General features: G+C 33.7%; 1 protein-coding gene across 1 annotated transcript; it reads left to right on the top strand.

The window, feature by feature from the left end:
• Positions 1-317: 317 nt before the first annotated feature.
• Positions 318-17,759, top strand: LOC120337601 (fibronectin-like). The gene is made up of 19 exons (XM_039405448.2): positions 318-452; positions 1,345-1,407; positions 2,223-2,495; positions 2,832-3,107; positions 3,797-4,069; positions 4,411-4,686; positions 5,431-5,688; positions 6,479-6,751; positions 7,361-7,615; positions 8,064-8,339; positions 9,389-9,646; positions 10,278-10,568; positions 11,465-11,722; positions 12,405-12,689; positions 12,931-13,188; positions 13,488-13,727; positions 14,463-16,027; positions 16,376-16,481; positions 17,242-17,759. Exons 2-19 carry the CDS (start codon positions 1,380-1,382, stop codon positions 17,328-17,330), a joined length of 5,538 nt encoding a protein of 1,845 aa, XP_039261382.2. The 5' UTR covers positions 318-452; positions 1,345-1,379; the 3' UTR covers positions 17,331-17,759.
• The last annotated feature ends 1,579 nt before the right edge of the window (positions 17,760-19,338 follow it).

Raw genomic sequence — 19,338 nt, 5'->3', positions numbered from 1 at the left:
TATTATATTTATATTTATACATTGCGATAATAGTTTGGGGGGTTTGAGATGCAATGTAAATAGCTAATATTTTTTTCATTCTATACCTCTCAATTCTCTGTGAAAATGAATTAAAAGAAATTATAAGCAATACTAAAAGTTCAAATGTTTACAAAACATAAATATAAAAAGTTGTCAAATGGTCCGATTTGCAAAAATAATTTGTGACAATTGATTATATCAGTATGTATTTTTGTTCAATTTTTATGCAAGTTTTTAGGTAATGTATAGAATTAATTTGTTTGTCATGCTAATTTGTGTTTTTTCTGCTTTCAGATGTCTAATCTTAAAGTATTCAATACTGGGCTATTTTTACTTACTAAATAATACTGACAAGTAAACAACGGTGGCAACATATTCTGAATTGCAAGCATTTGTATGTATTTCAAAAGACAAGGGTTTTGTTAGAAAAGGTACAGTTTTTTATTTTGATAATTTTTTTTATAAATATTGATTAATTGCTTGACATCGAATTAAAAGGATAATCAGATAATGGTGAATCCAATAAGATAAGTAAGATGTACCTACCGCCGCCCCATCCTAAATTAGCCCTCTCCAATCTTGTATTTATTCCATCATTGCCTTCACGCTGATTATTTGCCATTGTTGCTAAAATTAGCATAAAAACTGAATGCTGGGTGAAAAGACCTTATTTTTGAATTTTTTTTAATGATGTACGTCAGGGGTATGCAACCTTTAATACAGGTGCAAATAACAGAATAAAACCGCCGACTGCACGTTAATTTAACAGGCTTTCTAGTAGTTACAGGCACAAAATATTTGGTTATTGATCTTATGAAATGCTTTGTAAGCTTCGCGAGTTTCGCGAGCCACACATTATTCCAAATTGACAATCGTCCGCGGGTCCCATAATTTTTCCTTGTGGGCATTCGGACCATTGCCACAGGTTGCACACCTCTGATGTACATATCTTCTTCGCCCCAATATCATCTCAAACATAAATGTGTACAATCCTTTGCAAAACGGTGAAATAAATTTGACTCTATTCTGTTACCGAATTTTAGAACCTATAATATATATTTTAAATATATAATTTGTTAAATTAAAGATTCCATGGATTGGTAACAAGCAATTTTGACATTCTTGAACTTTAAGCTATGCAAAAACTTGTATTTACATGGCTGATCCAAACCGGTTTTAAATTGAAAACAGATAAGATGAACTACCAGCTTGAGATTACAACATTAAAAATTCTTGTGCCAGTATGGCTGGTATGACAGACATCAAGGTTCGATTGCATATAACTTTTGTGTTGCTCGAAATGACAATGTGTCTTTGTTACAGTTTTGGGAATTTGTAGAAGCGGAATCGCTTGAAAAATGGACAAACAAACACCCATTGCTACGTGTGAGTAAAAGTGATAATATTTTGATTTTTCATTGCTGAATAAAATTGCACGAATGTCTACTGTTGAATCGCTATACTATTCTAATTACAGATATTGATGCAATATTAATGCTTAAGCCTCAACCAACCTACCAAAACAGAGACTATAATGTCATATTCAGAAATTAAATGAAAATATATAGAATTCTGAATCCCTCATTTGACGATGAATCGCAAAATCGATTGATTGTTATGCTGTATGTCTAAATGTAATTACCCCCCCCCCCCCACCAATAACTTTTATGGTACTCCTGTAGTACCGTGTACCATGTCAGGGTTACCGGTAGGTTTATTCCGATTTTTCACATTTCAGTTCCATTACGAGTTCAGGGACTGTCTGTGTGAGCCAAGTAGTGAATATCCCCTCTGCTCAGAGTTTTTAGTCCTATTACACAAGTTGATGTAAAGTAGGCGAAAAAAATTAGTTATGGTACCACCATATTGGTACACACATTCTGAAACGCCAATTTTATAACCTATAGCACTACATGTACTTGGAAAACTAGCATTTTTTCCTAATTTTGTACATTATTTGACCAAATCTGGTACATTATTTGACCAAATTTGGATTCCAGTTTATTTATTTCAAAGAGCATATATTAGGTTTTGACACCACATTTGCACACAGACATTTGTATACAAAAAGAAAAATAAATCTCATTCAGTTAGTTATGAAAAGCATTGCATCCTTATTCCCAATAAAAGTTCAATATTTACTGCCAAACCCAAACTTTAGAAATATAGAGACTTCTAATTACTGTAAAATCATGTTTCAGATCCTGACAGAATAGGAAAGCCAGAACTCAGAGGATATTCACCACAAGATACAAGAGCAACAGTAGTATGGGACGATTATGACTGTGAGAAATACTATGTGAGATGGTGGATAGATGGCAAGGAACCTTCTAAAGAACAATGCCCAGTTCCAATGTTTACAATGAATGATCTATGTTCTGGCAGTAGATATAACATACAAGTAGCAGCATGCATTACAGAGGATGATACTGAGAAATGTGGACGATATTCGGAAGTTTTGACTTTTCAATCAGGTGTGCAACCAAGTGGTTTATCTAGGTTACATAGAAAAGTTAGACAAGTTAAGATTTCATAGACATGGACTTGAAAGTTGAAAAAAGTATTCTTTGATAAGTGGTTACATGAAGCACTCTAATTTCTGACTGTGCTCCTGCAAACCCACATATTAGTGAGACGAGCGCAAAAATTTTCTTTTCTATTATCATGTTTGAGATGTCCATCTAAGGCTGTTTTTTATGAGGTGAAACATTGCTAGATTGTAATAAATCTCCAACAGCATTCATGTTACAAAGTATAAAATTTAACTTCTAGTCAATGCCTATTATTTATATTGTGTTTCGTATTTGCAGGTCCGGAGAAGCCTACTGATCTTTTTGTACAGACTCGACGCAAATCATCAGATACTTCATTCATAGTGAAATTTAATTATCAACAACTCCCAGGAATTGAACATGAGGTTTTCTACAGAAGCCTAACAACAGGAGAAATAAATAAAGTCAAGGCTGACCTAGGATTTGCAAAAATTGAAAATCTCACTCCTGGTGATATCTATGATATATGGGTTGTTGCCTCCAAGGAAGGAGTTCAAAGTGAATCCTGCAAACTTAAGGATCCAATGCAAACATGTAAGATATATATGCGTGACTTTCTATGTATTTTAAAAAACAGTCAGAGTCATAGTAATAAGCATTGGAAACACATCACATATATCATAACACCACTGATGGCTCTACTAAAGGCTTAGGCTTGTAGTTGGCACATTGTAAAACACAATTTCTCTCGCACTGGTAACAGGTTACGCCTTATGATTAAACAATCCTATCAGCTTTCTTCTGGGTTTAATATGAAAATCCCATCTTACCATTATGATATCTTAGGTCATTCAGCAGGAATAAATAAATGGTTGGATTTCTCATACTTGGAATGAATGGACTGACCACGGACAATCACTCTATATGAAGCTATGTTATAGAGCCATATTGGTACACACATTCTGAAACGCCACTTTTATAACCTATAGCACCACATGTACTTGGAACACTTGCATTTGTTTCTAATTTTGTACATTATTTGACCAAATCTGGTACATTATTTGACCAAATTTGGATTCCAGTTTATTTCTTTTACAGAGCATATATTAGGTTTTGACACCACACTTGCACACAGAAATTTGTATACAAAAAGAAAAATAAATCTCATTCAGTTTGTTATGAAAAGCATTTCATCCTTATTCCCAATACTAGTTCAATATTTACTGCCAAACCCAAACTTTAGAAATATGGAGACTTCTAATTGCTGTAAAATCATGTTTCAGATCCTGACAGAATAGAAAAGCCAGAACTCAGAGGATATTCACCACAAGATACAAGAGCAACAATAGTATGGGATGATCATGACTGTGAGAAATACTATGTGAGATGGTGGATAGATGGCGAGGAACCTTCTGAAAAACAATGCCCAGTTCCAATGTTTACAATGAATGATCTATGTCCTGACAGTAGATATAACATACAAGTAGCAGCATGCATTACAGAGGATGATACTGAAAAATGTGGACGATATTCGGAAGTTTTGACTTTTCAACCAGGTGTGTAACCAAGTGCTTTATCTTGGTTACCTAGAAAAGTTAGACATGTTAAGATTCCATATACATGAACTTGAAAGTTGAAAAAAGTATTCTTTGATAAGTGGTTACATGAAGCACTTTAATTTCTGACTGTGCTCCTGCAAACCCACATATATTTATTAGTGAGACGAGCGCAAAAATTTTCTGTCCTTTTATCATGTTTGAGATGTCCATCTAAGGCTGTTTTTATGAGGTGAAACATTGCTAGTTTGTAGTAGATCTCCAACAGCATTCATGTTACAAAGTATAAAATTTAACTTCTAGTCAATGCCTATTATTTATATTGTGTTTTGTATTTGCAGGTCCGGAGAAGCCTACTGATCTTTTTGTACAGACTCGACGCAAATCATCAGATACCTCATTCATAGTGAAATTTAATTATCAACAACTCCCAGGAATTGAACATGAGGTTTTCTACAGAAGCTTAACAACAGGAGAAATAAATAAAGTCAAGGCTGACCTAGGATTTGCAAAAATTGAACATCTCACACCTGGTGATACCTATGATATATGGGTTGTTGCCTCCAAGGAAGGAGTTGAAAGTGAATCCTGCAAGCTTAAGGATCCAATGCAAACATGTAAGATATATATGCGTGACTTTCCATGGATTCTAAAAAAAAACAGCCAGAGTCATAGTAATAAGCATTGGAAACACATCACATATATCATAACACCACTGATGGCTCTACTAAAGGCTTGTAGTTGGCACATTGTAAAACACAATTTCACTCGCACTGGTAACAGTTTACGCCTTATGATTAAACAATCCTATCAGCTTTCTTCTGGGTTTAATGTAAAAATCCCATTTTATCATTATGACATCTTAGGTCATTCAGCAGAAATAAATATTGGTTGGATTTCTCATACTTGGAATGAATGGACTGACCATGGTCAATCACGCTATATGAAGCTATGTTATAGAGTTTGGCTCATCTCTCCCACTTGATGAATGCTAAAATCCTATTCTATCTATTATGTTACCATAATGTGATATAGGCCAGGGAGCAAGAGTTTAAAGATAATCTCATGAACATGATCATTGTTATTGTTCCAGTGGTATAATATATTTATGGAGCTATTCATGTGAATGGCTACATGCATCTTATTTGAGTCAAAGGTGTAAAATAGCTGAAATAATTCGAAAAACTTTCAAGTTATAATATTTATTATACAGATTTTTTCATTTTGACAGCCTTGATTACCCATAAAATTGTGAATAACCGTCACTATAACACAAAAAATACAAATCTGAAACTGAATATTAACTAGTGAATTATTTATCAAGTGGAATATTCTAACTTGCACATAATTTCTTGATCCAGATCCAGGAAAAGTGGAAGGTCTTACAACTGACAAAACTTCACCCACATCTCAAATCATCAGCTGGAAGCCTGCATTTGGAGCAAATGCATACTTAGTTAAGAAGAAAAGATGTGATGGCAATTATGAAACAATTCGAACATTAGACACAGAGCTCACACTTTCGAATCTAGATGGTGGTCAAACTTATAAAGTCTGTGTTGCCGCAGAAAATTCATCAGGGATAAGTGAATTATCAGAACCAGAGATTTTCACCACTGGTAAGTCTAAAGGCTTAAGTGTGCTAGGATCAGTAATTTTCTAACATCGACTCAAATCAAATTACTGATAACAGCCATTCTGGACTGTGAAACTCATATATTTTAAACAAATGTTCGGCTGTATTGACGCAGCTATTAGTTTCTACCATCATTTGGTAATTACTCCTCACATCAGGTCAGTAATAGTGAACCACTGACCAATGCATGCTTCACAAGGTGACCATGTTGGTTTTTCTTCAAGTCACATATTAATGCAGAAAAACTTACCAACTTTTCACTGATAAAAATTTATTATAAGACTGGCCTTCATTCAATCTAAAAAACTAATGTAGTTTACTGATTTGCTGCTGCTGGCAACAATGCTGTTATGTAGCGTTTATAACATAACATTTCGATTGATCTGTTCCTTTCCCACAACTCATTTTGTTGTGGTGGTTCTCTTTTGCATGAACCAAAGTTGCCAAATATTATTTTAAAGAGTATATAAGAACTAGATGCTAAATTGTAATTTAATCTTTTCCCACATACAATGTCTCTAGAAAACAAAATTTACAAGACCTAACAACGTCGATTTTTTTCCTATCTATTAAAAAAATGTTTGCTCTTTGTGTTATAGGTTGTAAATTCGAACTTCATATTTATGAAGTTAAAGATTCCTTCATTTTTTACATTTGCTCAACTGGAATGATAAATTGTCAGTTACTGCTTGACATAAACCAGTATAGATTGCCACTTTTGATGAACTCATCTTTATATACTCCTCTTTTTATAAAAATCTTTGTCATTCCAGATTTATTGCCTCCCAGACATATTTACAGGAGTGCAATTTGCACTGGGAATGATGTTTTCTTGGAAGTCAAATACACTGGTTCAGATCAAAAAATTGGTAAATATGTGATCACTGCAAAATCAGACTCTGGTGATTCTCAAACAAAAGAAGAAGAATCATGTCAAACGCTATTCTCAAATCTGCACGAAGGCCATTGTTACACAGTTTCTGTTCAAGCTGTTGGAACGAATGGAGTTGAAAGCAAGAAAGTTTATGCCGAACCTATTTGGATACGTAAGTTATTTGTCTTGTCTACTTTTACTTCACTTTCATTAGAAATTATCACTAAGCTTCAGTGATGTACTACATTTACCCGTTAATCACTCAAATATTTGCATCCTGTGGAAAATAATTTCACATTATAAAGATTTTTCTAATCTTGCCAAAATTGCCTGCATATGTATATTTACACAAAAAAAATGTTGAATCAGTACTTTGGATTAGATATGCACTGATTTAAACTTATTCATTACAAATTTTGTTATTTGGCCCCAAAAATGGCACAGTAGGATATGTTCATACAGTAAGCTTTTCCTTTTTGTCTCTGGGCGATGAAAGACAATAGAGCGGCTTGATTTTTTGGCATACTATGACTTCACATTCAGTTACAGGTCCATGGTATGGAATTGAGTAACCAGCTATTCATTTTAGATGCATGGACTTGATTAACACAAATGAGCACATATATGATGAGTTTCTTGGTTATTTGTCAGCCTGGAAGTATAACATCAGCAAACTAATTCAATACTATATTTGTTAAAGAAAGCTGTAACCGAATTATGCATCGTGTATTGAACAAAATTAGAAGTTGTGACATAAGAGAAACATATACTTTCACAACAGGACCTGGAACTGTGAAAAACGTGAAAAGTGAAGCCCTTACAGGGAATTCGGAAAGAGTATACTGGGATGATGTGGAAGGAGCAGAGTCGTATTGTATTTTCGTGGAAAAAGATGGAAATTCTGTCGAACACAAGAGAAATGTGCCAGAAATTACTCTGACAAATCTTACCCTGAACAAAAGGTGCTCCGTTACAGTCATGGCGGTCAATGTAGGAGGTTTGGGTAAAATATCCAAGCCAGTTCATTTTATGACAGGTATGACAAAAGTTAGTTCTGCTGATAATGTACTTTGGTTTTGTTTGATTTAAATTTTCTTTGATTTGTTCAATTATTAATTAGCTGTGATGCTATTTTTTGAAACAAATAAATTCACCCGTACTCCATATTCTAAAAACATTATTGAACTAATGATGGAATAAAATTTTTATATTTAATTTGTGGGAAAAAGTTTCATTCATATGGCAAACCAAAGCTTTCTGTCCAGTTACCAGTCCATGAGAATAGTTAGACATTTATTTGTTTGAAAATCATGAACCTTTTGGTGGAGGAAGTTGTAACCAGCCAGCGTGAAGGTGAAATTTTTTTGGTGGCAAGGAGTCATTTAATCCTCCTGCACATCATTATTATTAGAACGTTGAGCTTTTTTCATCAAGTAATGATGAGGTTTTTGGTATATTAACATAATTTGAAATTTTCTTTTTAGCTCTTTCGCCACCAGAAGATTTGAAAACTAGCAACAGTCCTCATCATAAAGAATCTGGAATCCTAGTCTCTTGGAAAGGATGCGACGGCGCTATAGAATATGAAATTGACTTGATAGAAGTTGCAACAAATCATCCCATTCCAGGAAAAACAAAAAAATGTTCTTATGAGTTCTATGATCTCAAACCAAGTTGCGAGTACAGAGCTTCTGTCAGATCTATCTCCGATAGTCAAAAGAGGAATAGTACACTCACCCTATCTGACAAAATATGGACTTGTAAGTTCTTTCTATTTATTCCATTGCAGATTGACAAAAGAAGTTTTCTACTCGATAAACAAGTGTGCCATAAAAACAGGTTTTAATTCCTGAAATGATTGTTATACAAACCTTAATTGGTTCTACCTATTGTTTTGTCGTCTATAATAAAACGTTTGTGTGTACTTAATAATACTTTGTATCTAAATAAGCTCCTCAAATACTTTTTTTTTTTTAAAAAACTTTGCTAGTCCTAGAAAATTGTGAGTAGTAGATTTTTAAAATACAAATTCAGGCCCCAAATTTCAACCTTAGTGACAACGTAATAGATGGTTTTATGGCGCTCCAGAAGTATGTGTACCAGATAATCGGAACAAAATTATGGCCATTCCTAACCTGGTACACACACTACGGCAGTACCTATTGTATTATATCTTTTCAACTGTACATCCTCATAATGATTGGGTAGTTCTGTGCTATGTAAATCAATATGGAAAACATTGGAATGTAGTATGTGTACCAGGTTGGTGTTAGGCTTTAATTTCAGGTACACTACGGGAGTCACTTGGCTAGTCACCGAACTCGTAAATAAACTAAAATAAGGAAAATTGGAATAAACTTATGACCTAACCTGGTACACATACTACGTTCCGGTGTCCGCCATCTTGTTTCACATACTACGGGAGCGCCAATAATTGAATACACAAAATGCACACAACGGTCGGAAGCCTAGATGACTTTTATCCGTCCTGCACATCGACCTGCACAAAGCAATAATAATCATTCAGTGGTATTAATGTTAACATTTTTTTTGGAATATGTTTATAATAGTGTTGCTTTTTGATAATAAATCTCTTGCAATGTTAGGCGTTTTCTCTAAGCTTGGACATTATGTCAACTGATGTTTCTTAGAGAGCTAAACACTACTCATTCTTAACAGCATATAACAATCATTATTTAATTCGTGTCAAATGTACTGTCAGACTCATTTGTCTGAGTTTTCTGTTACTATACTGTAAGGAAATTAATAACGTGACCCGCCAAAAATTTATCATACATATTTATGACAGACTGCCCAAAAGTTCATGGATTGGAAGCAGCATACATTACTTTGGACACATTTACATTGAAATGGAATCTCATACCATCAGCAATCGCATACAAGTTAAGTTATAAACCAGTTGATGGAAATTTTACTGTAATTGACACAGCAGTATGTTATAAAACTATACCAAACTTGCAACTTGGAATGCTACACATTGCCCATGTTACAGCAGTCAATGGCGCGGGTGCAGGACAAGAATCAGAACCTGTTGAATTCAAAACAGGTAAGAAATGTTTGCTCTTAATGAGTTCCGTTGATGAAGCCATTTGTAAACTACAGATTTCCGTACTTCGGTAGTATGTGAACCAAGATGGCGGACACCGAATCGTATTATGTGTACCAGGTCATGTCATAATTTCAGGTACAAATACTAACCCTAACTTGGTACACATACTACGATCCGGTGTCTGCTATCTTGGTTCGCATACAACAGGAGTGAGTACCCAGATTTCTACATATGCTTGGGTGTAAACACGAATTTTCGAATGAAGGGTCTGAAAATTAAAATTACACAGTTTGGCTGCAACAGCTAGCGGGCCCAATCGGAGGTCAAGATTCCCGAGGGTCTAAACAATGTATAATACATACAAAAAATCCTTTTCATTTTTTTACATTTGAAAAGGGGGGAGGGGGTCAACCCTCATTTCTTCCTATACTCATGAATAATTAGGGGAAGTTTGAATACAGAAAAGTTAATATCGGGAGAGCTACTGAATAGCCTACTTGACTCGAATAGGTAACTGGATGAGAGGCTGTGTGAGTAAACTGTTTTATTAGACATTTGATGATATGGAATATTCAGGTAATAATTATGCAAAATCCGTTTAAGCAAACTCAATACGTTTTTTCTTTAGGAATGATGCCTCCTGCAGGTTTAGAAGTTACTAACAATCCGGACAGGCCGAGTACATCCATTAACTGCACATTAATTGAACCCCAAAACAAGCCATCATTCTATCAAGCAAGAGCAATTGCAGTTTCGCGACAACATAGAAGTGAAATTCAGAAAATTGACACAGATTTTTGTATGACCACAATATGTGGCCTTACACCTGGTGTTCAATATCTTGTTCAAGCATGGTCTGTGTATAAGGCAGATGAAAAACTAAATAGTGAAAAAGTTTCCTCTACAAAGATATGGACATGTAAGTATGTTGTTTAAGGACAAAATAGATACCAGATATCTACCTAAAACAGATACAATTGGTGATATGATTTTAAAAATGAGAATTAAAGTAAACTGTCAGTTTTATACTGTATAAACTCTTAGTTGACTGGCCATAACCTGATAAAACCTATTTAATTTAAAGTGCACAACAGCAAAGTGGGAAGAATATAAAATTTGCGTGGCATTTGAAATGTTACTATATTTTTATATTATATTGAAAAGTTGAGATCAACACTTATAATTTCCAAAAATGGTATAGGTCAACGGTGGGCAAACCGCGGTCTGCCGGAGTTTTTATGCGGCTCTTTTCACTGGCAATAATTATATACTATCCAAATTTGACTAAGAGAAACTAGAACGTAACATTTTTTTCAAATTCATTAAGCGATTGAAGAATATATATAAGATAGTTTGCAAAATTGTTATTATACGTTTGTGTAAATTTCATTTCAGTTCACGATAATCTAATATTATTAATTTCAAAAATTATGCGGCTCTCACATATTTCCGACTTGCTGCATGCGGCTCTTATACTAAAAATTTTTGCCGTCTCCTGGTATAGGTAATCATTCTCATTTACACGAATAAATACATGATGTACCAATGTTTGGGTTACGTCATTGTTAAAGGGGTACAAATCTCGCCCTTGTTCAATGGTTCAGATTTAGAATTAGTTAAAGTTGTTAAATAGCTTAATTCAAAGGATTTTATCAAAATGATGATCGATTATGCTAATATTGACTGATTTCGAAATAATAAATTTATTTTTCCAAAAATAAGATTTCAAAATACAAATACATAAAAGTATGTGATAAATTGATAACATAAATTAAAAGCGGAATTAAATTTTATATATTTTTGTGTTGTATTCAGGTCCTTGCAAAATACCCAAAATTCAAGCACATAAAGATTCAACAAGTTCACAAATTATTACATGGAATAAGGTTCCAGGAGCAACTTCATACAATATACAGCTGAAGAAAAATGGAATTGCACCAGTCACACAATCCACAACTGATAATAACATTCATTTCAAAGATTTAGAACTCAATTGTCAATACAGTGTATCAGTAACAGCATTGAATTCTGGCGGTGTCGGAGAAGAATCAGACACACTCGCATTTAAAACAGGTCAGTAAAAATTTTGACAATGCTTTGGGACCTAGGTAGGTGTATACACATGTACTTTTGAACAATATTATTTATGCAACTTGAAAAAGGAAATGCAAGGTAATTTTTAAGACGTATTTTACTTAAAGCAATGTCAAACATGCCCAGCTATCACGATAAGATAAAATAATGAAAATAACTTACAAAGTGTTAAACTGACTAATCTAAACCTGATCATCACACATATTTAAAAATTGTGTCAGACTGCAATTTAAATAAGGATTTATTTCCACTTCAACTAGGAGATAGTCAACCTAGCATCCGCAGAAACGGATTTTTTTTTAACTGTAGCATGGATTTTCTGAGGTGGTCGCAAACTTTGAATTATCGATATAGTTCAAGGCCTAAATTATGAATCTGCAGAAGTATCCTTTTTCCGTACTTGATAAATGTTCAGATCGGAACAAATACCACGATGCTATTAGGTTTTTACCAAATATGCTTTAAATATCTATCAACGGTCACCTGGATCTAACAATTTTAGGAACCACTAAAATTGTATCCATCAGCCATCACTTTATGAGTGATTTTATTACTTCTATTAAAGTGACTGATAATTTTATTTGTTTGACTCCGATTTTTTGTTTATCTTTTGCACCTCAAAAGTTATATTTATACCAAATTTACAATCTTTATATTGCAGCACTTCACCCAGTGGAAAGTGTACAGGTGGAGAACAGCATGAAAAATCCAACCACTGAACTTATTGTAAGACTTGAAGGATCAGAAGCATCTTCGACCTCAAAATACAAACTCAGATTTATCAACTTAAATGAAGGCACAGTCAAAGAAATTATAGAATCTGGAGATATTATTGAATTGAGTGGACTACATGAAGGCACAAAATATAAAGTAGGAGTGACTTCAGTTCATGAAACAGATGAAGAACTTAATAGTGAAGAAATAATGTCTGATCCGATTTGGACACGTAAGATATTTTATGAGTTTTGAATACAAATATAAGTATATGATGTATTGATGCAAACTATTCCCTGGCCATTGAGTTGCATCTGAAACAAATAATAGCCAACTAACTCCATACATTAGCGGGAACCGGTAATCTGATAAGGATCCGAGGTACGCCATATGATTAAGCTTTCCCAACAGCTTCTTTCATTCCTGGTATAAATATGAAACTCCTATCCTATAACCTTGTTTCTGTTTTCTAGGTTCACAATCGCTGGTTGTTAAAACCATGAGCATCAGTCATGAAGAACAAAAATTCACGTGGAACGAGATAGGCAATGTATCAGAATATGAATTCCATTGGAGAATAGAACATCATAGAGACTGGAAACAAGAAATTGTTTATCAAGACGAATTTATTTTGGAAAACTTGGAACCTGGGAAAAAATATGAAGTCTACGTCACAGCAAGTAATGATAGTGGTGGGAGCGCAAAGTCCCCCATGGTACAGTTTTTCACAGGTAGGCAGAAGTTTAAATTATAAAAATATAAGAACAACTCATTTTATATTATATTTATATTTTTGAAACATTCACTTTGTATTCATAGTATTCACATTGCTATTGGATTGACTTTCTATGATTTAGAATATTATTTTAATAATATTGTAATATTTTATAGCATTGAAATATTGTTATATGACCTTACTGGTTCAATTACAACTTAATATAGAATAGGATCTAAATAAAAAACATAGTGACAATAACAACTTTACAATATGTTAAAAACTTATTTAACCCATTTTCATCACTTTTTTCAGTACCTGCTGTTCCAACTGATCTTCAACAACAAATACTTTCAACCCAAGAGGTCAATTTATCATGCAAATTCTGCGAAGGTGCAGACGGATATATTTTCAAAATCAACAATAAGAGTTATAATACTAAAATGCCTATGTATACATTGCAATGTGAAGACCTGGTTGATTTAGAAGTAACTGTGCAGTCTTACAATGCCGCTGGAGAAAGCAATTTATCAGATGTGCTGAAGTTTAGACAAGGTAAGCTATTTGGTGTACAATGTTTATTTCCATGACCATGTTTATTTCTATGATGTTAAACTCTTTTTTCAGCAGCCGATAAAATACAAAATGTGATGACCTAATCTAGATATCAGACCAAAATTGGAATGCTGTTTGAATTTAAAAAAAATTAAACATAACAGTTAAGCCAGCCATAGTTTCTTGGAGCAATTTGAATACAATTCATAACACAGACACTATAAAAATCACAGATGTATTTGACCAATTTGTTTTTATCTCAACCCTTTTCACTTCTCAAAATCGCTTTTATTTAATGCACTCAGACTGTATTTTCAGCCTTTAATACTCTTAAAAATACTCCTCTGTGGAATATTCGTATAGGGTTGGGATTTTTTAGGCTTCTTTCTGGTAATATGTGTGCAACTATTGATAAGCGAATCATACAGTTTAACCAGCATTTCGAATCACCATATAGATAAAATTTAATCGAAGACTTTTCATCTCCATCTTTTGACCTGATATAGTTTGTCTGTAAAGATATGAATATTGTTTGTTTTTTTATAACCGTTGTGCATGTATTACTATTATTTCTGAACTCTCAATATCTGGGCAACTTTACTGTCTGTTACATGTATCCCTGTAAGACCAGACTCATTTCTAGTAAAAACTAGTTTTGTGTTATACATGAATAAGTCATTGCAGTCATTTATCTTTTATATACACATGTTATATATACATTAATCTATTTTACAGTTATCCTTCTTCTGCAACAAAAGTTCAAACAAATGGCTAAAAAGCTTCTAAATGAAAGTACATTCGTTACACCAAAGCTCATTAAAGTTCCTAGCGGTGATGTCATTGAAGACCTTAAATTGCAGGCAACTCAAATTAAAGAAGGAGATACAGTAATGATTATTGGAGAGAATTTCACAGGCAAAACTGCATGTTGTAGCTATTTCTTGGAATGTGTACCCAATACAAAACTGACAATTTTTTTGAATTACGAAGAAGTGGAAACACTCAAAACAAAATTCAATGTAAAATCAATACTGCATGTGTACATGACTGATTTGTCCAAAGAGGAAATGGATATTGTTTTTCATTGGATAAAGAATAACTCTAACCAAGTTGTATTCATTGTTGACAATTTCCACTTATCACCTGAATTCAAGCTCCAGTATTTTCTTTATGAAACTGAGGGACTACCGAATGAAATTTTTTATAATTTTTTTGTCACTAATCGACAATTCTCCAAGTCCCAAGTATTCTGCTCTACATCACATGATCCGAGGAAACAGTTTTTGAAACCCACACTGTCTATAAATATTGAGGGATTTGATGATACTGGAATCATGAATATGATGAAAAACATTTTGGGAAAGAAAAGCGATATCATTGATCTTTCTAATGTTTTCCGATATTTTTGTGCAAACCCAGGATTCTGTGAAAGCATTTTGTACTGGATAAAGAATAATAAAATCAATGCAGATCCTGACTCATTCTCTTCCGTAGTCGTTCAACTTTTCCTTGAGAAATTGAACAGATATCCATTGGTTCAAAGGAAAGACAAAATCAATTATTTGTGTCAGAAAATTAATAATGTACCAAAAAGAAATGAAGCCGCTAATATTAATCCGGAGAAAGTAAAAAAAAATGAACGCAGGTCAAGCAGCCAATCACAAGTTGCAACATCTGTCATGGAATCGTCCTTAAACAGTGGTGGTCTCTCATTCTTGGAGTATGAAAAAAACTCCATTGTCAATGTAAAATCTTCAATCAACTGTGACAACTTGCAGAATTTCTTTACTATTGCCATGTATTTTGCCTTTTTTTGCAAAGTGGACGATTTAAAAAAAAGATTGAAAAAAAAATCTTTGAAGTTTGGCTCATTTGCAAACATATGGATAATGATTGCTGGATTTTTAAGAGAAGAAACAATGAAAACGGCAAAGCAAATATTCGAACCAGCTGAAATAGTAATTGATGAGAAAGAAGTTTCCAATAAACGGGAGGTTATTAAGAAATTCATCAAAGATAATATTGCAAATATCTTGAAACAAATTCACATTGAACCACAAATAACTTTGAACTGGTTTTCAATCTGCAATGAACTTAACGATGATCAACTTCTGCAAATGTGCAAAAAGAAAATTGAAATTACGGACAAAAGCACAACTGATGAAGTGGATAAAGCAGCTGAGTTTTTGAGACAGCTACCAAATAAATTCTGCTCCAATGTGAAAGTGAAGTACACCTGTAATGATGCAACAAAAACATTAACAATAGACAATGCAATCAGAGACAACCCAAACGGCGAAGTAGGTGTTAAATATTCTGCTATAACTTCCACTGTAGTTTAGTTCAAAGCATTAGTTTGCCGGATTTTCTGTTATATTGTCAGGAAAAGGAAAAATTACCAGCTTAGCATTATGACATCAACATCATGTATATTTTTGATTTACTTTCATCATTCTACAGTCATTTTAAGTTTTATTAATATTAACTAAAGATTAGATATATTTGTCTGTCTGGTATATATATATCAGATTTCGAGGGATGCATTATTATAAATAAATTACATTTAAAAGGATAGACAACGCATCTCAAGCCTCTGAGTATACTGTCATATTAGTAATCTTGGAAATTAAATTGTTTGATTTTTTCAGCAAATACTGGTGACGAGTGAAGGTTCAAAAGACAATTTTTTCCTGAAACGCAATTCCTCCAAATATCACTCAAGACAAGAATTGAATAACCGAATGCCACAAACAGGTAACACTATGTCCTTTTTGACATATTTGAAGATTTGGCAACTCTTAAACTTATGAGGCCCATGTATGTTATTGTAGCGTGATTGTAGAGGTCGATTTGGTCAGATCGTTGCATTAAAATCTTGGTAATAATCTTGGTAATAATTAAAATCTTACTAAATGGTAATAAAATTCCTAAACATTTAGTGATTATTTATCATACTCAATTAGTAGTGCTCAAAGAAATATTTTTGCGCTGTTTTGCGTAACTGATATTGCGCTAATCATTTGATTTAGTTTAGTTTAATTCTGAAAACCAAATACACCAAACCTTTATCACATGATGAACCGTTAACTCTGACCTTTTACTAAACTTGATCAGTATGGAGACAGGTAAGAGGTTAATTCAGCGGTTCCCATCCTTTTTCGTTAGACTTTTTTCATAACATATTTTCGTACGCTTCAACCCTCTCTCAAACTTCAATGGTTCCTCAGCTAGTATCATGTGAGAGGGGCACATTTACACTTTGGTACAGCTTCATTACTTTATGTGTGCATATATAAGCATTGTAGCAGTAATAATAAAGAATTTAATAGTTGTACAACAACAAATACTGAGCAAAATTTTTCCCCAATAATGACAAATAAATAAGCATTATTAACAGATAATGAAAGAAATTTACACATTTCAAGTTTTGGTGTTCAAACTTTATTGGTAGCCTGAGTCAGAATAATGGACATTGTGAACCGTTTGTTAAACTGGAACAAAACATTTTTAATAGATGCTCCAATGACTCCTGCGAACAATCAAAATGATTATGAAAATACGGATATTCAAAATCAATATGAAGACGGCATCGGCACTGATTAGGAGGAGATTGAACGAAAACTATTTTCACTAAGCTATATTTAAAGTATATCCTTGTGAAAAATACCTGGATTGCTTTATGAAACGTCAACAATTTTCAGTTCATGGTACTTCCCACATAAGCAGCTTGTTCTCTGTTCTGGCATTGAAAAATAGGAAAATGAGTTTTTATATGTTTAAAAGTTTTTTTACACATCTCATCTAGTTATTCCACAGCTCCACACTAACTACGGTTACAGCTGGGTACTTGAAATTTTAGAATGAGTGCAGCCTATCAATTTCAAATCGATGTATTATATGCTTTCAGTTCTTCAGTGACACAGTGTTTTAATCGCATAACTATTACTAAAAGTTGTGTGATATACTCTAAAATACGGTTGGGCATGGAAACGGGCCGAACATTTTGCCCGTCTGGGTTGGCGGGCCATGTAAGTGTGACGTAAAAAGTTTGGTGCTCCCGAAGTATTGTACCAAGATGGCGCACAACCTGAACATAGTATGAGTACCAGGTTAGGGTTCAAAGCAAAAGTGAAAAACAATAAGCTTCGTGGCCAAAATTAAATTTAATAGCAATCTCAACAAATTCTTTGAGCTATTTATCTTTAGCTGAAACATCAAAATTTGGTTTAAGTTTGGTTGTGGCAACATCAGGCGGGCAAGATTGAATACCTCAACGGGCCGAATTTGGCCCGCGGGCTCTGCCCATGTAATCTCTAGAACAATGTTTCACAATCTATGGGTCATGATTAAAAATTAGGTTGCCCGAAATTTTTATGGGTCGTTTGTGTTTTCAACAAAAACCTGAAAGTTACTGCTTTCATTCTCTAGAAAATTTTATTGTTTATTTTATAGTTATATTGAAGTGTTGCTCAATAGTGATTGTATATGTGGGAAGTATCACATCGTCAAAACTTGGCAGCTGTTGTTTTGCATAAGAAAAGCCACGCCACGATTTAAAAAAAAAGCTTGATAAAGCAAATAAGCGCAGCTTTCTCACTTTGATTTAATTTTTGAAAAAAATGAATTTTAAGTAAAAATGGGTTTTTGAATTAGTCAGTTAATTTTGTGACTACATAAGGCATAGGGGTTATGTACGCCTAGTATTTGAGTGTGAAATTTCAAAAAATTCATTTAAATTTTACTTCTTTCGTTTTTGTTGTGTCCCAACACTAACCTGGTACACATACTACGGTTGTATCATAATTTTATATGGCCGAACCCCTTACCCCTGCGATTGGGACATATTTGGAAAAGGAGCAAGATTGCTTGCAAATTGTTTCATCATGTAGGTGACAGTGGCTCTAATAAAGTTATTGTATTTTATACATATAGTGTTACATTCAACGGTTAGAACTGGGTAATTGAAATTTTAAAATGAATACAGCCCAATCAATATATTATATGGCTTCAGTTCTTCAGTGAAACAGTGTATTAAGCGCATAACAATTACTCAAAGTTGTTGTGTTATACTCTAAAACAGGATTGGGCAGGAAACGGGCCAAACATTTTGATCGCCTGGACTGACGGGCCATGCAAGTGTGACGCAAAAAGTTTCATTTATGAACAATATTTACAAGTTACAAAAGCAAAAAACAATAAGCCTCGTGGCAAAACTAAATTTAATACTAATCAAGACAAATTATCTGAGCTTTTTTTTTTATCTAAAACATCAAAATTTGATTTAAGTTTGGTTGTGGCAGCATCAGGCGGGCAAGATTGAATAACTCAATTTGGATTTGGCCCGCAGGCTCTTCCCATGTAATCTCTAAACCAATGTTTCCCAATCTATGGGTCATGACCAAAAAGTAGGTTGCCCGAAATTTGTTGTGGCTCGTTTGTGTTTTCAACAAAAACTGCTGCTTTTATTTTGTAGGAAATTTTATCGTTTACTTTATAGTTATATTGAAGTGTTGCTCAATAGTGATTGTATATGTGGGAAGCATCACAGCGTATAAACTTGGCTGCTGCTGTTTTGCATAAGAAATGCCACGCCACGATTTAAAAAAAAACT

Source organism: Styela clava, chromosome 10 (genome assembly GCF_964204865.1).
Source record: "Styela clava chromosome 10, kaStyClav1.hap1.2, whole genome shotgun sequence".
In the NCBI taxonomy this organism is placed as follows: domain Eukaryota; kingdom Metazoa; phylum Chordata; class Ascidiacea; order Stolidobranchia; family Styelidae; genus Styela; species Styela clava.
Note: the sequence above shows the minus strand (reverse complement) of the source record. Positions and strands in the feature narration are given on the sequence as shown.

Excerpts from the sequence above, each read along its gene's own strand:
- LOC120337601 (XM_039405448.2), top strand. The coding sequence starts at position 1,380 with ATGGACAAACAAACACCCATTGCTACGT. Across the intron at positions 5,689-6,478 it reads ACCAGAGATTTTCACCACTG|ATTTATTGCCTCCCAGACAT; the intron begins GTAAGTCTAAAG and ends TTGTCATTCCAG. Across the intron at positions 8,340-9,388 it reads ATCTGACAAAATATGGACTT|ACTGCCCAAAAGTTCATGGA; the intron begins GTAAGTTCTTTC and ends TATTTATGACAG.